Source organism: Melopsittacus undulatus, chromosome 5 (genome assembly GCF_012275295.1).
Source record: "Melopsittacus undulatus isolate bMelUnd1 chromosome 5, bMelUnd1.mat.Z, whole genome shotgun sequence".
In the NCBI taxonomy this organism is placed as follows: domain Eukaryota; kingdom Metazoa; phylum Chordata; class Aves; order Psittaciformes; family Psittaculidae; genus Melopsittacus; species Melopsittacus undulatus.
In genome coordinates this window covers 84,384,161-84,403,597 of record NC_047531.1, presented here as the reverse complement: position 1 = coordinate 84,403,597, position 19,437 = coordinate 84,384,161, and the positions used below count along the sequence as shown (strand labels likewise).

The 19,437-nt window shown below is 38.8% G+C and overlaps 1 protein-coding gene across 1 annotated transcript in view; it reads left to right on the top strand.

The window, feature by feature from the left end:
* PDE3A (phosphodiesterase 3A) overlaps positions 1-19,437 on the top strand; it is a 218,762-nt gene that overhangs the window by 180,604 nt on the left and 18,721 nt on the right. Inside the window, exons 3-8 of the mRNA XM_034063030.1 lie at positions 5,326-5,586; positions 8,400-8,554; positions 10,984-11,099; positions 14,623-14,842; positions 18,155-18,240; positions 18,699-18,848. Of these exons, the coding sequence (XP_033918921.1) occupies positions 5,326-5,586; positions 8,400-8,554; positions 10,984-11,099; positions 14,623-14,842; positions 18,155-18,240; positions 18,699-18,848 (988 nt within the window). The remainder of the gene's footprint in view (positions 1-5,325; positions 5,587-8,399; positions 8,555-10,983; positions 11,100-14,622; positions 14,843-18,154; positions 18,241-18,698; positions 18,849-19,437) is intronic.

The window sequence follows — 19,437 nt, the reverse complement described above, 5'->3', positions numbered from 1 at the left end:
AAAACTAAGGAATCTGGGTAAAACTCCAGTTCTGCAGATTTCAATACAAAAAGTAAAATGTCAAAGATTGTGCACACACTTTTCTTTTCTCCTTAGTCATCTAGTGAAAGGTGGAGTAGTTAAGTCTGTGGCGCCTTTAAAATGATTCATTATTTCCATAGAAGCCAATTCATGTTTATCCTTCAAATCGCTCTGTGGACATTAAAATAATGGAGAATTATATTTGCTTTTAATTTTGTTTCCAGACAGCTTGGCCTGAACATTCATGATGTGACTTGGAAACTGTATCAAACTGTGATTTACTGTTGCTCATAATTGCGTGAAGATTGAAGATACGCTAGATGCTGCTTTTTTCCTTTCTTTCCTCCTCGCCTCCCCCATTCTTTCACTTAGAGAGTGTTCTTGAGTGTAATGTGATGAAAAGCCTTCAGTGCGTTTCCTTGTACAAGCCACAGCAAATGAGGGTTTTATTTTTCCCTAACATGAGGCTGTGTGAAATGAATTGTGGTTTGTGTTTGATAACTGGTTTATTTTTTCCCCTTTCTTATGTGTTTTTATTATGCTTAAGTTTTGCCTGGTTTTCTGTTGTCATGTTGATCCTCTTTCCTTAGAGGGTGGAGAGAAGCAGCAGTTTTCTAGTTAAGGTGGATGAGTTCAGTTTTATGAGTCATATGCAGAACACCAACTGGCGGGGGGGCTGACTTTTATTTGCAGTAAGGCATCCGTTAAGTATAAGGATGTCAAATCGGCTTCACTGTTGGGTCAGCTGTTTCTTAACTAGTACCCATTTGTAAACTAAATTTATCTATCAGGTCTTACGGATAAAGTAATTTATTATTCCTATTTTCCTATACAGTTTTATCTGCTTTTTGCCCTACTAAGTATAAAGCTATTCTTAGGGGTTTATGCATTATAAAATTTAATAGAGGAAAACAAATGGACTTTTGTGAAATGTAACGTAAAAGCCTACAGAAGATTATGTGGATTTTGAAAGTATTTTAGCCATGTTACAGCATCCAAACCAAACTATTCAAACCTAGAAACTCTAAGTGATCATTAACATTTACCACAATATTGTTTTCATATTTCACTTAACAGTGTTTCTTGAAGATAAGTTTCCTGCCCTGACAAGAATTGTCTGTGTGACAGTGGGACACACTAGTTGTGATTTGGCTCTACAGGTGCAGCAGTTTGTGTGCTGCTTGGTACATGAAAGTTTTCTTGCAAATACCAAGTAAGCCCCCACCTATGCAAGTTTAGGTGATTGAACAACTGGTGTTGAGTACTAAGCATGTCTGTCCCTGGTCTCTAATGCATCCTATTGGGATCTAGCCATCTTACTTTTCATATGAGTTCTTTAGGGGAAACCCCTTTATTTTTGAACATAAAAAGGTGGCACAAAACATATAGCAAGCACATTTGGACTCAGGAGTTCCAGGTGGTACCACAGCATAAAACATCCACAGGAAAGCACAACACCAGCTGGTTTTCAGCATTGAAGATAATTTGTTTTGCTCCTCACCTTAGTTATCAATGATCGTCTTTAGTTGATTGGCTTTTGTTTCCAGTCTTTATGCTTTCTCATTCTCATGCCCTAGAGCATTACAGTTTTAGTGACATCGCCTAAATCAGATTTTGGATGAAGTCACAAAGTGAACAGTAAGCCAATCTTCTCCAAAGTTCATGTGAGTAAACATCCCAATCATTAGCATAGATTGATAAATGAATGCTGACCAGTGTGAAATTAAATTCGCCTTAGCTTAACTCTTTGGCTTTTTTGTGTTGTTTTACCAAGTTAGTTGTCAGTGATGCAAACATGTTATTCATGCCTCTATTCCCAAGTATCTGGCTTTTGAATTTGGATGAGTAAAGTGGTTTGGGAATAATCCAGATCAGTTCATGCAGAGGCTATTTATGTTAGTAGAAAACTACTTACAAAGTCTGAGCATGGATTTTGTATGCACTTTTACCCTAAAAAAAGACCATGTGTGTCTATATGTGGTGCAAGTGTCTGGATATGCATATAAGCAATTATGTCAGTCTAAACATTTCAGATATTTACTGTCTTATGTGAACTTTTAATTTTGTTTCACATCATCATACGCATTTTATAATAAATTTCAGGTTTCCTTTTCCTTTAGCAAAACGCATTTTAGTTTACTTTCCCAGTAGTGGTTTGCAAAGCATACACTGTTCTCTACTGGTTTATAGTGGAGAATCAAAAAGCTATTTTCAATGTTTTAATGTATTCAGTTTGTAACTGGTTTTAGAAAATGATGATTTGACTAACTGTAACTTTATCTAGTCAGACTAGTCTGATAGTGCTCCAGATTCATCCTGAGATAGATGAAATATTCAAACTGCTTGAACAAGAAATTGTTTTCCTGAATAAAAGTTCAGTGAAATTAAATTACAGCGTATAAACCATGCCAAATTAGGATGTGATGTTAGTGTACTCTAAATGATGCATGATAACAGTGTTTAGCCTCTTCCTTCTTTGAGAAGAATTTAAGCTTGGTATGTTCTCCTTTTGATTATGCTCTCATTCTAAGGATTCTAGGCATTATGTGTAGTTCAGTGAATACTGTAGGTATGATATATATGTGTCATTTACAGAATCACAGAATCCCAAGGGTTGGAAGGGACCTCAAAAGATCATCTAGTCCAACCCCTCTGCAAGAGCAGGGTAACCTAGAGTACATCACACGGGAACTTGTCTTAAAGCAGCTCACTACAATGATGTCTTTGAAAAACTGTATTTTCACTTGAAGACTTTGCAATGCAGTGTGTCATCTTGCACACACTAGTAACTTGATGTTCTATGGTGATTTGGGCTGGTCTGTGCTGGCAGGATCTATGTCTTGTTTCAGGTCTGGTGAGGGATGCTCGGCGTGCACCTTCTTATAGGCATGGTCCTGCCACCATGCACATTATGCAGGGGATGAGTTGGTATCAGATGTGCTCTTCCCATGCTCTAAAGCCTTTCTCAGTCTTCCAAAAAGAGAACCGCTTTGTTTCCAATGGTTAGTTCTGGTGGGGCATGGGCTGCAGCAGTGTTACTGTCTTACTCGTGTAAGTACCTAACTCAATTTGAGCATAGACTGTCCTTGACGGTGAGAGCTCAGGAGGGAGGATGCAGACCCAGTGTGTGGCATCCCTCTTCCTGTGCCATATGGCCTCAGCACCAGCTTCTTGCATAACTCTACACAGCTTGGCATTTGAGTTGGACAAGTCTGCTGGGTATCAGAGTCAAGGTTGGAGTCACCAAGACATGGCAAGGCCTCCCATGACAATGTCCGATGCCATGTGGCAGAGATTTAATGCTGAGAAGAGAAGGGCTCCCCTCTCCCCACTTGGTACTAATCATGGAGAACAATGCTGGCTGCTTTGCAAACTATTAGTAGTGCTGTACAAAATCTGGGCCTCTGCTTATGGCCCGCTGAGTCAGACTTGTTTACTTCATTCAAGTATTAATCTCTGTCTCTGATTGGCAGTCAACAGCTCCAGGCTCCAGGCTTAATAGGATTTTCAAACTGTAGATAATGCAGTTTTGCTGAAAATCTGAGGCTTCTATCACACTCTGAATGATGTATTCTCCTGCACTCCCCTTTGGTCTGTTTTTCAGGGCTGAAGTTAAGATAGATAATGAATTACTCCCATCCCAAGCCTTGTCTTTTAATTTAAGAATTCTCTTTAGCATCTGCCAGAACCTTCTGCATGCACTCCTGAGAGGGTAAGCAGTGAAAGAGCCATTAAATTAACTTCAACCATTAATCTTTTTTTTCAGTAGGATGAAATAGAGGTTCAGTATATCAAGAGGTTTCTGGTTTATTTTATTTCATATCATGACAAAGAAAAGAAATGTGGGAAAAAGAGGCTGGTTTTCTGGTTCTGTGGGAGGATGGTGAGTGAGGAGTCCTGTCTTCTGGTCCTTCTGTGTTAGCACGAAGCAGGACATGAGGAGTGGATCCTGTGTTAGAAATAGGACATGAGGATTGGATTAGTGGAGTGAAACAGCTATAGCCAAGAGCCTAATGTTCATACTATGCAGCTGGAAAGATAGTGGGGAGGGGTTTAGCAATACTTAGCTAATACATCATTTACCTCAGAAATACTTTGCTGGTGCCTGTAGAGCCTTTTCTGAGAATGAAGCAGTGTCAAGCCCTGTTATGCTGTTCTCTGATGTATTGTGATAAATGCTGTCACTGGTGAGTCACTCCTGGTTGGGGCTCTGATCGCCCTCCTGATAAGAAGCCTGCCCAATTCTTCATGTTCTATACTTGCCACTCTAAGAAACCCGCATGCTCTTTTCACAGGCATAACTTCCCTTTTTGGAGAACTGTGTATCTCAGGGATTTTTAATACAATAAATACATAAATAAATAAATACATAAATAATACATAAATAAATACATAAAAAATAAATATATTAGTACAAATCTCCTGCAATGGTCTCTCTGGCAAACTACAGCTACACTTGCTGAAAAGTCCCAGACAGTAACAACAAAGTTGAGCTTATGTGTCAGAAACACAACATAGGAAAAGTGGTGTGAAGAATGTATGAAGACAGTTTTCCTGGGCCACGGTTGGTTTGTAGATCGATTATATACGTGTACTGGCAAGAGTGTGTAAGATTTGCCACTGATATGAGCTGCTCCTTGGTATTATTTCTGTTCATGCATCACTTTATGTAATAATTCTTCCTAAATGATATATGTAAAGCAGGTATATATTTCAAACCCGGAAAAAAGCAAGAGAAAGTAAGGGCAGTCTGAATTGGTCATACAAGCCTATTGAATAACTATTCTCATCACTTCTGTCTGAATAAAATTAGGGTTGGGAAATCCACTTTTTACTCAGTTTTAATTTTGGAATACCTACCCAATTTGTAACTGATGGGAGAAGAATGTTGTTGCCACCATACCAGAATGCTTGAGATTCATTTCATTGGACATTAGTTGTTTTAGATGCCTCTAGTTAGTAGAAAGAGTCTCAAGAGAGACTCCTCCCATCCTAAGCTATGTCTCCAAAATTATTTGGACAAATAGCCCCTGGCCATTGACTTTGTCTCTGTAGGGAGCCTGAAGAATTCATTCAGATGGCTTAAGTCAGCTGCAGATGGTGAAAGCTGTAAAATCAGATATGATGAATTTCTTTGCGGATGGTGAACGTTATGCCTGATGATCAATCTATTCAGCACGATTCTCCTTATTTAAAGAATTATTTCATGTTATTATTTTTCCATTTTTGGGTAACTGCTTTAGCAAAAGTTGTGGAGAGAGTTCACTTCTGTTATATTACATGTATTATTTTTGTCTTCTTTAGTCTTCTGGCACCAGTATTACAGTGGATATCGCTGTCATGGGAGAAGCACATGGGCTCATTACAGACCTTCTGGCAGATCCTTCACTGCCCCCCAACGTGTGTACTTCACTGAGAACAGTGAGCAACCTGCTCAATACGCAGTTAACCTTCCAGGCCATCCACAAGCCAAGGGTAAACCCTCTGGTGTCCTTCAGTGAGAACTACACCTGCTCCGACTCAGAGGAATGTCCAGAGAAGGGAGAGAAACTAGCTATTCCCAAGGTGGGTACTGGACCCTGTCTGTTGTCTTGTAACTTGGCTCTCCCTATAGGGACAGCAGTGGACTATGTCACTGTGCTTTTTACTTGTTTGCTTCAGGTTTTTTGTGCACTGATCATGCTGTTAATATAAAAGGGGCAGCTAAGCAGACTTTAGGTTTCATAGTAAGACAATTCCTGTGTATCCTTCAACTCATGGCTAGGTTGACTTTGGTTCAGGCATCTTTAGAAGATTAGGTTTGACACAGGATAGCCGATATCATAGGTGGTATGCGTATTTCCTCTCTTCTCCTATTTGGAGCTTAAGAGAGAAGTGATAGGAAGCAGAGCAAGCCAAAGCCTTTCAGCATCCAGCCCCACAAGTCTGCTCTACTATTTTTCATGCAGAAATTCCCCTCCGACTCAAAGGATTTGAGGCACTGCATGTAGGGTGGCTGTTCTAGTCAATGAGCAGTGGAGAATTTAGTAGTATGGGAAACCTTTTGGCCTACTTTGAAGATGGGAATTTTAAATTCTCTATGAATTTTAGTCTCTTCTTCCTTCCATTAGCTAGAGGTGTGGAACCTGTAGAGGTCAATGTAAAGTTCTCTACTGAGGACCTCCAGGTGCTTTGGATCAAGTTTAGAATGTTGTATTGCCAAACAGAAGAGATCACCACAATACTTAGTGTGACAAATATTGTAAGCTCATTATAAGTAGTTTTGAGAAGAAAAAGAGGACTGAACCACAAAGATGTGTACATTACTGCCTTGACAGATGGCTTTACAAATGCTCATGAATCTAACAGGAAATAACCACCCACATTTAGTAAATGAACAACTAGGAGGAACACATCAGCTTTGAAGTAGTTTGAAATGTAGGTTTGTTGCTAATTAGCTGTCCTGCAAGGCTTACATTTCACTTTTGAAACTAAACCAAAATACTTTTGGGATTTTGTACTGCATTTTCCCTTGTAAAATTAAATACAGTCAGAGTACATTGCACAGGCACAAGCTTTTAGCAATCCAAATGGCACAGCCAGCATTTGTTCTCGCATTTCCCAGCATCTGAATTGCAACACTTGTGATTCTTCCTTTAATATATTTCAGTGTGATGATAATAATTATGCTACTTGCTTATGTAGCAGCTGTATGTATGAAAAGGATGTTCACATGTTTTTAAGAGCATTTCCCAGTTTCTTTTAGTGTACATGTCTATCATTGCTGTACTCTAGGCTCTGAGGGGAAAAGTTAAGTGGAAGAACAGTGCCATCATATGAGCAAACACAGCTAAAAGATACCAGTTTGCTGTTGCATAATACCTAGTGAGGAGAAAAGAAGTGAAGGATGAATAAATGAGTTAATGCTACAGAGAACTAATTTGACTGAAGAATTCACTGACCTAAATGTACTATGGGTCATAAGACTACCATTGCAGTCCTTTATTGAAGTGTCTAAATACAGATTTAGGGTCCTTACCTTAACCATCTGATGCTGAGCATTTTGGGTAAGGAGATATAACATATTTTTCTGTAGTTTGCGCTTTAGAACTACAAGTCTCTTCCATTTCATATCTCTTAGCCCTTTGGCAAAGTCAAAATGCTGCATCACAGAGACATACTTATTTTAGCTCTTACCTATATAAATACTTCAGGAAAAGTACAGGGGAAATATCTTACAACATTTTAGCATCTGTAACATCAAATCTGGATCCATAAAGGTTCATCATCTTTTATTACCTCTGTCTTCAAAAATCTGGAGAAATAATGTGAGTCCTCTTAATGGAGAAAAGGAAGATTCAGGTGAAAGAAAAATGCAAGGTGGTCAAGAAGAATCTGCTGTAAATGGTGATGCTTTCTCTAAGCTTTTCAGGAGATTACATACCCCAGAGTAAGAAAGTTTACTTTCAATTGGTGATCTTTGCATTGGGTAGATATAACAGGAATCAAAGTTGGAGCTCCCCTTCCTTATTTTTTTTCAGCCTGTCTTACCTTGAATCTCTTGTTCCATTCATGACAGTTTAAATCACAGAATAGTTGAGGTTGAAAGTACATCTGGAAATCATCTCATCAGTCCCTCAACTCAAGCATGTTGACCCTGGAGCAGGTTTCTCTAGGCTCAACCTAGAGCTGGTTTCTCAGGAGGATGTCCAGTTGGGTTTGAGTATATCAGTGGGTGTAGACTCCACAGGCTCTCTGGGCAACCTCTTTAAGTGTTCAATCATCCTTGAAGTAAAAAACGCTTTCTTACATTTAAATGTAATTTCTTATATTGCAATTTGTGCCCCATTCCCTCTTGTCCTGTCAGTGGCACCCCACTGAAAAGAGCCTGGCTCCATCTGTTTCACACCCCACCTTCAGGCATTTATATACATTGGTAAGATGTTCCCTGTGCCTTCTCTTTTTCAGGCTAAGCCATCCCAGCTCTCTCATCCTTTCCTTTTATGATGGATGCTTCAACCCCTCAGTCAGCTTTGTGGCCCTGATGACTTAAGTGGCTTTAGCCACATCATGTAAGACCAGTATTTTTAAAGAGCACGACTCTCATTGACTGACTCCAGCGAGAGCTCCAACTGCTGAACACCAGTTGCTATGGGGCTGTGGATACATAACTTTTTTTAACATTAAAATAGGGAGTTTGGTCCTATAAACATTTAAAGCACCAGATGTGTTGATTTGAATAGGAGGCAGGCACTATAATACCTGGAAGAATACAGATTTAAGGTACTTAAAGTACTTAAGGTGTTGTCGGGCAGAATTAATCAAATGGAAATGGTTTCTTCTGATGTTTAAAGCTCTTGTACACCTATATAAACTCTAAGCAACTGATTTCTCTCTAGCGCTTACGGAGGAGTTTGCCTCCAGGACTGCTGAGACGAGTGTCCTCCACTTGGACCACAACAACATCAGCCACAGGATTGCCTACACTGGAGCCAGCTCCAGTGAGAAGGGATCGCAGTGCCAGCATCAAACCTCATGAACCGTCTTCATCCAGGTTTGTGTCTCTCCTTGGGTGAATTTCTTTGGTTCTGTGTGATGATGTCCCTCCTTTAAAAATGCTGACTCCAAAGTGTGTTTGAACTACTTGTTCTTGCTTCTCTAAATCGTGTTACCAGTGATGTAGCATTTTCAGTTTTAGTCAGGTTATGCCAAAACTATTACTATTATTAGGAACCAATATAAATAAAAGAACCTATTCTTGCTAGCAAAATGCGAAAGCACCAAATTCAAGAGGAGAATTCAGAGCTGTGATATCAGAAGACTCATGTGGTTTTCTGCAATTCAAAATTTGGTGCCAGTAGTGGAGAAAAAGACAGGACCTGAGAAGGCCCAACATCACCAGTGTTTGCTGTTGGGTATCTTGTGTGACTGCAGCCCCAAAGAGCTTTCTTCAGAGTATGTAAACCTTTCCTATAGAGGAGGCTCTCATATAGGGCACCTAAGGTGCTCAAGGCAGCAGAGTACACTGAATATCTGGTGCAATAAAAATACATGATTGTGCTAAGTTCCCTTTGTGAGGAGTCCCTTGTATCTCAGTGAGAGTAAATACAAAGAAGCTATAACCAAATGGAAATGTTCTTCAGTCACTGGCCTATGGTTCTCAGGGTGCATTTGATTTATACTGTTGATCCCAGACTCTTTACGTAGCATGTAAGTATCCTAAGATGGGAATCAGATGGAGCAGGAGAGCAATTAAATATTATTGTTGGTCCTTTTCTATGCATGTTATATAACTCTGTGTGATGAGCCAACTAAGCAGGCTATCAATTCTTCCTGCATTTAATGTAGCCAATTGTATAATTATAGCTCTGTCTCAAGCCTCCCAGCCTACTGTTTGCAGTTCTTCTTTTACAGTAGGAGAAACAATGTGTATTCCAGAAAGGGGAAAAATCAATCCTATAAGTGTAGCTTTAACCATTTTGGCAGACCAATACAGATTTGCTTTCAAGGAAAAGAATTTTGAACTGAAGGAAAAAAAGGAATAAATCTTGATTATCTGCCAGTTCACCTGTACCAAATTCAAGCTTGCCACAGATAACAGAGAAAGATTTCATGGCTTGAAGGGTAGGACAGGGAAAACTACACTGGAATTACCTGCAGCAGATTCTGCAGTTACAAAATTTGCATGTTTTCAACAGTCTGGGGCATATGCTCTAGATTGTTGTAGTTAGATATATGCAGAAATCCCCTGTTCTTAAGATTAGCGATCCTGTCCACTTCCAAGCCTACGTCACTAAGACATGGTCCTCCTATAGTTTAAAATGGTTTGGGAAGGACAATAAAGCTTTCTCGTTCCTTTTCATGTTACATGCTTTTGGTTTCAGAACACTACTTTTTCAGGTTCTGCCAGGACTAGGCTGGTTTGAAAGCCTGTTCTGCCATGCATGTCATCACATCATCTGGATGTGAGGCCATGAGGAGAAATGTGGAGCCTGAGAGGCCACTCACAGAGAGCAGATCTGTCCAGAGAAGTTAAAAGCCTCATCAAGTATCCCTGCCCATGACAGTGGGTTGGAACTAGATGATCTTAAGGTCCTTTCCAACCCTAACTATGCTATGATTCTGTGATCATGAGAGCCAGTCCTACATCCCTGCAAACAGCTGACATAGGATAGGTGTCCTTCAGGAAAACAATGATAAATACAATTCTCTTCCTTTGAGAAGTATTTGGCCTCTTCTTGTACACAGTTGCAGCCTGAAGGCTGAAAGCACGTATCCATCCTGCTGTAGGGGACCAGCATTTGTTGCCCACAAACACAGACACATGCACCCTATTTTCCTTCAGTTTCTCTTGGATCAGTGACCAGTGTCTTCAGGGACTGTCAACAGAATTTCTTCTTGAGATGAAGCCAGTGTTTCAGTTGGCTACAGCGTGAAGTGCTTCACCCAGAGAAGAGGCACACCACTAGCAGCAGCAATGCAGGGCTCTTCTGAGCCTCTTCCAGCCCCCCTGAGGAGCAGATCCAGTGCTGGATGGGTTACTGGGTATCTGCCTTGGCAACTGCAGCAGAGGAGTCAAGGAGGCTGATTTTTCAGTTACTCTGAGAACTTCTGACACTTCTGGCTCTTGTAAGGAGGCGTTAAAAGAGGATATAAATTTAACTTACTTCGAGTCAACTTTTAAGCCTCTTTGCACTGTCAGAACAATATGACGAAGACATCTTTGTATAAATAAAGTGAATAGGGCTCAGCACTGAAGGAAGTCCAGCTTTGGAGTGTCTGCATTGTAAATATTTTTGCTGAATACAATACTGAGCGCCTCGCAAAAAGCAGTTCAGCCAGCAGATAGATGCTGCTTTCCTCGTCAGATTTGGTACTGTCTCAGTTTTGTGTACTTCTTGCAGTGGCTTCTAGCTTCTTAAGATCTGTCACTGAGTTCTTTTAGTGTGTCAAACAATGCTTGTTTGTGCTCTGGTTTTGCAGCAGTGATTCCTGGAACAGCTCAATTCTGATGACAGTCACGAAGAGCAGGTCCTTCTCCACCTCCTATACCATGTCTTCTACCAACCACCTGAATACCAAAAGGCAGAGCCGGCAAGGTGAGTGGGCATCCGTGGCTCTGTCAGGTTCACTGCAGCTGCTTTTCCATGACTAGTACATGCAGCTGCTTTTGATCTCTGTTCAATCTGTGACTTTTCTAAACTATAGTTATTTCCTTTATTTAATAAAAAAAACCCTCAGTGGCTTAAAATAATACAGCTCATAGTGATCCTATTGTAAATGTATTGACTTTAATGGTTTATAGAGGTTAGTCATGATATGATGCAGCAAGTGTTGTGATTTATGTCCATGTAATTCCCTTTATGACAACAGGGCTGAGAACAGTGTTTTCTATAACATTTGTTAGATTAACTGTCTGTGTATTTTGCCTGAGATTCCCTGAAGCACAACCTACATAATGCCATTGGGAGCTGTAGGCAGCAACTGACCCATCTTATGCAAACATATCCAAGACAAAGCTGGTATAACTCAGTGATCTATCTCTGATGTATATTCATTGTTGAGAAAGTCCAGATAGTTCTTACTGATTTTTAGAGATGAGAAATATGGGGCTTGTTACCCAGGTTTTGGGGCCTTAAAAAAGTTTCTGAGGGAGAGAAATTGAGAAGGTGGCTTCTTCATTGATTATGAACCATGAAGCAGCCTTAATCCAGGGTAATGTGGTTCTCTTTCTTGTACAAATGCAGGATAAAGTGATGTTTACCCATGCTTTAACTTACAGTTCAAAATGATCACAAGGCCTTCCTTTTTTAAATCAGCCCATGGAATAATGTTGGGATAATGTTACCCAGAGATACTGACCACCCAGACATTAGATGGAAACTGATAGATGCCTGAGGCCTGACATTGGAAAAGTCAGAGAATCCTAATTTAGAGATGGGTTTGAAGATATGGCTGCGCAATTATTCTGCGTATCCAGCACTGTCACATCATATCAAACTGAAGAGTTTATTTAGTCTTCTTGTACAGACGCTGCTTTGTTATACCACAGTGAAGATCAGGTAGCAAAAGATAATCTCAAAAGGTAATAGGCACATAGGCAAATGAGTAAAATGGAACCAGGCAAATAATGGGAATAAAGTACTGGGTATCCAGGAATTAGAACAAAACAAATCCAACTTAAGACATGATTTTTTGGAGATTAACCCATTAATTTAAAGGGGGGGAGGTCTTTATAATATTTTATACTTGAAAAACAAGACTTACTACGTCTGTCAGTAAATTTTACCTTTGTTCTGCTTCCAAAAAGTGTTAGTAGTCATCTCTCTTGCCTGAATACGTAAACTCCCATGTGGTGGAGAGCTCCATTCCATCACAATTCCTAAGGCACCAGTTGATAGGAGTAAAAATCCTGGCTCAGCATTTTATGCAGAAGTTTGATACTTTCATGTTTTAGGCTGTTTACAATCACGCATTTTTAGTTATGAATTGGTTTTGTGTTCCAACTAAAGAATTGCTTCAATTTGTGAGAACAATTGCTTCAAAACTTAATACAAATTAGACTTTATATATTAACACAATTGGCAATATATAATAATTCTTGGTAGAAGCTGATATAGCTAAATCTATAATCTGTTAATTTATACAATGTGTCTGCATGCATGAAAGCATTTTGGAATACTGCTAGCTGTACTTTGGTAAATTCTGGGGTAAACTGGAGCTTTTGATATGTAATTTCAAATCACACTGAAGTTACTCTTTTATTTCTTCAACACTGCACATGTGTAAAACTTCTGACCTAAGCAGATGGATGCACTTAAATTCTCCCTGTATTATTATTCTTCTCTTGGTTGTTCAATATTCTTTGCTGTAGCAAGACACTTTTTGTCTCACTGCTGCCAATAAATAAATGGTTAAATGTTGGCTTATTGAAAATAGGTTTGCATTTCTCCAGTAAATTTATGTTTTTTAGGTTACCTGCCCTGGCAGATTACTCTTAAAAAACCACCCCAACAACACATCACAAACAGATTGCTGTTTAAATTCCCAGGACTTGCTTTAAATTGTTGAAAGAGGACCATATTTATTATATTCTCTAGCGCTCGTGAAGATTACCTGGTAATATATAGCTTAAATATAGAATATACTCCAACTCAATCCCCTGTGTAGCTAACAGACTGTGAGATGCTTTTAAATGCATATTTTTGTTGGATAGAAAGCAGATATCTCAAAGGGTTTGTAAATGCGAAACAGGCTTTGCGTATTCTAAAGCAATTTCCGTATGTCATGGCCATCTGATAACTTTTTAATTGCTCTGTAGGCTGTAGATTTCTGTTCTCAAGACTAACATAGTATCCTAGTTGCAGTCACTGAATTAAGACAGTAAATCATACCACATGTTTGCTGAAGAAGTGCCCTACTCAGACTTAGAAGATCTCAAAATTACAGTGTATTAATCGCCAGCAATCATTTTTAACTCTTGATTTGTCAACAGTAAATCATATCATAACCTCATATCACAGTAACTTGTTATCAGGAAAAAGCACTGGGTCTGTACTTATATATCCTGCAGGGTTAGTATTTCACAAACTTAGATCAACATATTGCTAAAACAGTTTTTGTGCCTGGAATGTATTTAAGTAGTGGGCACAAATAAAACCAGTTAAAGTATTTAAGTTCATTATATCATTTGGCTTTGAAGATTAACATGTTAAATGAACTGGGGCTGAGTTCCTACAAACTTTTGAACAGGAGGTAAGTCAATTTACATGCATTTCCTTTTAAGATAATGTTTTCTTATCTGTGCTTTATTGTGAATGGGACCTTTTTGTCTGAGATTAGAAAATGTAAATAGACTCAAAAAGAAGACAGCACTTCATCTCAAACACTGGACTAGCTGATGCATTTCATCTTGGCAGTGATGCTTAGGTAAAATAGGATAGAGAACTACATCTTGCTAGTGTTCACACGTGGATATTGCAGTTTCTGATATACTAGCTTGGGAGTACAATGCCACGAGGTAATGGTCACAGGTATCCCATAGTGAGCCACAGATAGTGAAAAATAAACTCAAGATGCTGAAATCTGTGAGGAATGCAGAAATGGCACCAGAAGTGCAATATTTTATATTCATATTATGTATGACTACTAACATTTGCTTTTTTGCTAGTCTTCAAACATATAGAAATTCAAATTTGGTGGGAACACGTGTAAGCCTTTCTTGTCTCTCCTTTTCAGATGGAGACATTGAAGCAGAGAGAAACTGCAGATGGGTCTGGAAGCTGCCTATTTGGCGGTTTCTGTCACTAGAGCATGTTGATACCAACAGTCATGCCACTAATGTATGTCTTTCATGCCTGCCAATTAGTGCATCCTGCTCAACAGGGAAAATATGCTTCATATTTTGAGCCAAACCTTCAGCAGGTAGAAGAGGCTGATATTAATGGAGCTTCATCTCTCTATGACAGCAGTGGGCTTGGCTCAGAGTGAAGGAGGGTTTTCTCTTATTTTTCCATTTGGAAGCTATGCTGGTACCCATGCATCTCAAAAGGTGTATTTCTGCACAGTGAACTCATACAACCATCTGCCACTTCTGACAAGACTGTTCTTTTCTCTTGCCAGGTATCCCACCAAATATTTCACCTCTATCCTCCCCATGCCATTCACCAATTCAGGGGACGCCTGCCACAAGTCCTACTGGAAAAACATCTTCAGTGTCATTTCCAGACTACAGTGATAGTGACACCAAGCAAGGCTTAAAGCCACACAAAGTCTTAACTTCTACTCAGAGCGCCCCTAGCATGTCAGACCCTATTATCAGTCCTTCTGTCATCTGCAGCAGGTAAGATAGTAATTTCACATGCATTGGAGTAATTTCATGTTGCTCTCATGAACAAGTTCCTTTGGCTGACATACAAGTTTTTGTGATTTGCTACAGAATTATGTATTGGTATTTCACTATATTTAAGCAGTTCTTAGTACGTGAGTAATCATGAAGATTGGTGCTACAAGATGCTTTTAAAGTGCAAGATGGTTAGCTACCTTTGCTTATACTCATGTCAGATGCACAGTCTGATTCATAAATTCTTAATCAGCAGCTTACAGATCCCAAAGCTGGATTTCTCACAGCATGCCCTTAACATGAACAGTCACTTTCAGGTCACAGGCAAAATCTTCACAGCAGGCACCTGATGTTTGATAGAAAAATCTGACTGGTAGGGTCTAAAAGCTGCTGGCCTGCAGCCTTCTGATAAAGATGTGCCAACAGTGCCTGAAGACTATTGAATTTTGAGTGCTCTCTCAGAAAGAGTGGCTCCTGTTCTCCTTAGTCAGAGTCAAATTATGTAGCATTGGGATTTATTTAATCTTACTGTTTTTAGAAATCAACTACATCCAAGTTCTTTCTACAATTATAATTTTACACTTTAGAGTAGCCCATTATTAGATACACAGACCTGCTCTGCAAAATCAGCATTTTGGAGAGAAAGTTGTTCTGCTTATCTTCTCAAAAGGACTCAGTTGCTAAATTACATTACTGGAGTTTGCAGTTTGTGTCCAGTTCAGAATAGTGGGATACACTGGTATTCAGAATCCTGTTCCAGTGCAGTTTTGAGGTTACCTTACTCATTAGATGTTATTTTGTGAGTGGTTTGTGATTATTGACTAGCCAGTGGACATTCTCTGAGGCTGGGTTAAATGTTACCAAGTTTGTCTATCTTCAGAAGCAGTTTTTTGTTTGTGGCTTTTGCTGCATGACTTTGGATGTGTCTCAATATGCTGGCCTAGATAGTGGGTGTCAGAAAGTTAGCATTGAGACTGCAAGTTTGTTTGACAGAGTCATTCCCACTAGAATTCAATCCTGACAGGCTTTCAAGGCATATTTAGGTGACTAAATAGAAACTAAGCACATTCGAATAAATAGAAACCAAGTGCTTTTAAAAGGTTTCCAAAGGCATTGCAGAATTGGGGACTTGCACTGATTCATTTGAAATGAAAACTACTACACATAGGAAAAATACTATAAACATGCTACTGTTGTATTAATCTGTCCCTTTATTACTCCTTCAGCAAAATATTGTTACTTTAACTAGTCACAGTTATCTGTGAAAGCCTTCTATTAAAAAGAACAATTAACAGTTGTATAAAGAATGTCAAATAAAAAGCAGCAATGTAAAGTTGTAGATAGTAATGGAATATATGTATTTGATATGTGTAGACTTTGATTTCAGTGTAATCATTGGTAAAATGCTCTTTAGTTTTTATGTGGCTGCTCTTTTGTGTGATCTTTGTGGGTTGTGTGGCATATTTAGGTTCTTAATTTCCTTGTTTCAAGTGCTTAAACTGTGTAGGCATTACAGGTAGTTACACTGCTTAGACTTTGTTCTTGATTATTTGAAGCATACACATTATTTAATATATTAGGGTGTAATGACTGCTATTAGGATTGGCATCCACTAATAGTCATGTTCCTTTATTGTCCATTGAAAGGAGGAAATGAACTTTTGATGGTGTCAGTGCTGTAAATCAGATCCATTCAGGCAATGGCATCCAGGCCGCAGTTTTACTCTACTTTTTTGTCACTTGAGAAGTGAAACATGGTAAGATAGCAGAGTTTGAAAACTGCATTAAACAAGAACATATACCAGGCAATGCTGTTAAAATAATTTGTAAGTAATAACTTTTAATTCTGCTTAGTGGATGAGGCAGGAATCCTGTGGGGAAAAAGTGAAACAATCCTGTGCTTAAAAAGTATATTATAATGGTTGTGTATGAAGGGGATTAAGTGAAAGTTGCATGGGCACGTTTGACATAGAGCAGATTTCAAGTGCTCTACTAGGTAGTTCAGTAACTTCTTTTTAACATAGTATTTTATGTGAACCATGCATAATAAATCAGTGTGAGTTTGCTTATGTTCTGGAAATAAAGAGGTACGCTCATAATGGCACCAAAGCCTTATAGCATTACAACCAATTGAAGGTTCTTTTCCTCTTAATTTTTGACTTGTTTGCCTTGACCTTATAGAAACCACAAGAAATGCAGAGGAAAGAAATTAATAGGGTTTTTTTTCATCTTGTTCATAAAACTGAGTGATACAAGATTCATTTGCTTGGTTGTGCACTGCAGGTATCGTTGTATACAGACTTGTATTTTTATTGCAATTATTTGTCAGGAATTCATTACATTTTCAGGGCAAACCAAGCTCCAGAATATGTTTTGGATACCCAGTCAAAAGCCACCTGGAAAGCCAGAGAAAGCAATGTTGAGGTGTCATTTTTTCATGGATAGATTTGATATAATACTGCTAAGTGAGGCTTCGGATTTGTGAAGTTCTCATAAGATGAGATGTCATGATACATATCCTTCAGGACCTAGACTCAATCATATTGGGACCTTGTAATTTTAGATGTTCCATCTCATATTGAGTTCACTCTCAGGGCTTAAAGGGAATCACACACAAGGAATAAAGTGTTTTAATGGAAGGGAGGAGCCAGTCCTTTGGAAAGGCCATGATATTGTGATCCCACCCACAATGTCTTTCTGTTCTGAGAATAATGAAGCAAACTCTGTTTTCTAGTTTCATTTCTAAATGTCTAAATGTCTAATCACGCACCTTATGTTCTGTCCAAAAAACCCTTTAGTACTGATGTACTTGGTATGTTGTCACTAAAGTAAATGAAGAAAAATTACTTCTTTCTTAAGAGGAACATATTCAAGTTTTAAGGAAGAAAAGGAGAGTAAAGCCACATGATGACTCTGTTCAGGTTGAATTATATAAAATTTCATGGCACTCTGGCAAATTTTCATTATTTTAATTCATGTTTATAGTACAAAACCAGGGAATTTATTTTTTTTAACTGATAGAGAATAAAAAATGCATTTAAAAAAAGAAAAAACCACATGGTATAGGTTTACCCTAGGTAACATAGATTTAATGGTGGTAGACAGTTAATCCAGCGTCTTTATATTTTGGGGTTTTGCATTCCTAGCTTCCAATAAACTGCAGCTCATGCTTGTAAGTCTGGAGAATGCACTCTGTACTCTAACTTATACTCTATGACATAATCTCACACTTGTCAGCAGGACATAATTTTACATAAGACTGTCTAATGTGCATGGTTCTTTATTATTGTGCATGTTTCTTGATTTATTTCAGCTGTGGCAGACCCTATAACCAAATAGAAGCCAGTGATGGGACACTAGATAGAAATGGTGGTACCACACACACCCTGAACAGAACAGGTAATTTTTTGTCCATCAAAAACTTCTCATCCCTTAAAATTCAGTAGTCATTCACTGAAAGGGCAGATATGCTTGTCTATCATAAAAGAAGATCGTACATAGGTGAGACCATGCAAATTGTCTTCGAGGCTTCTTTCTATTTTGTATATACAACATGCAAAATGCTAATGAAGAATAGAGTTAAAATATGAAGGCAGATATGGTTTTCCTCATCTAACCTTGTCAGTTCAAATAATGGTCCTTAAATTTTTTCTCACTCTTCAATCCCTGATCCCATTTTTTTGCACTCTGCAGGGTATACGCTTTAATGCCTTTGGACAGATTGTCTGTCTTTGGACCCAGCCAAGCAGCACATATGTATTATGAGTCAGAGATCCTGTTGCCATTATTCAGAAGGTCACAGAATGACTTTGATGCAGTCCTTGCTGTTAACACAAGCCTTGTGATTTGTTTTGTAGATGATCCTGCGCAAGCCACTTCTGACTATGAGACCAACAACAGTGATAGCAGTGATATCGTACAAAATGATGATGAGACAGATTGCTCCAAAGAGCAGACACGTAAGGGATCTGTCTGTAGGACGTACCCGCCTGAGACCATCATTCTGCATCCCTTGATGCCACCTGAGGTAGCTTGTTTAAGTTCCACTCACACAGTAGATGAAGGAGAGGGGAGAAATAACAAACAAAACAGCCAAATCACCCCCCAAAAAACCCTTACAGTTGTCTAAAGACTGTAACCATGGTTTTAAGCAACCTGCAGCAGGTTTCTACCTTGCAGTAGAAGGATTGTCTTTCAAGAGTGGAAAGGAACCATTGAAATGTGTGACAGCTGCTAAGCACCGGCCACTTGTGGAACACTAACCATCTATTTCAATGAATAAATATAAGTTTATGGATCCATCATAAGTCATTACTGAAATATTTGGCTTCTGTGTTAGCCTAGCTTTAAAGGGAATGGATTGTAAAGAAGAGAAATTATCTTCTCAGACTACCAGCATGATATATAGTCTTCCTGTTCAGCCTTCTCAGTGGCCTTGTAATCTTAATTAATATATACAATGATCCTTATTTTAACATAAATTTAAACTTTTCTGAGGGCGATGGCATAATATTAATGGTGGTGGATGTCTTGAACATAGGAACATTGCGGTATGGTGAGCAAAGGCTGATCTCATGACTGCTGTATTCATTTGTA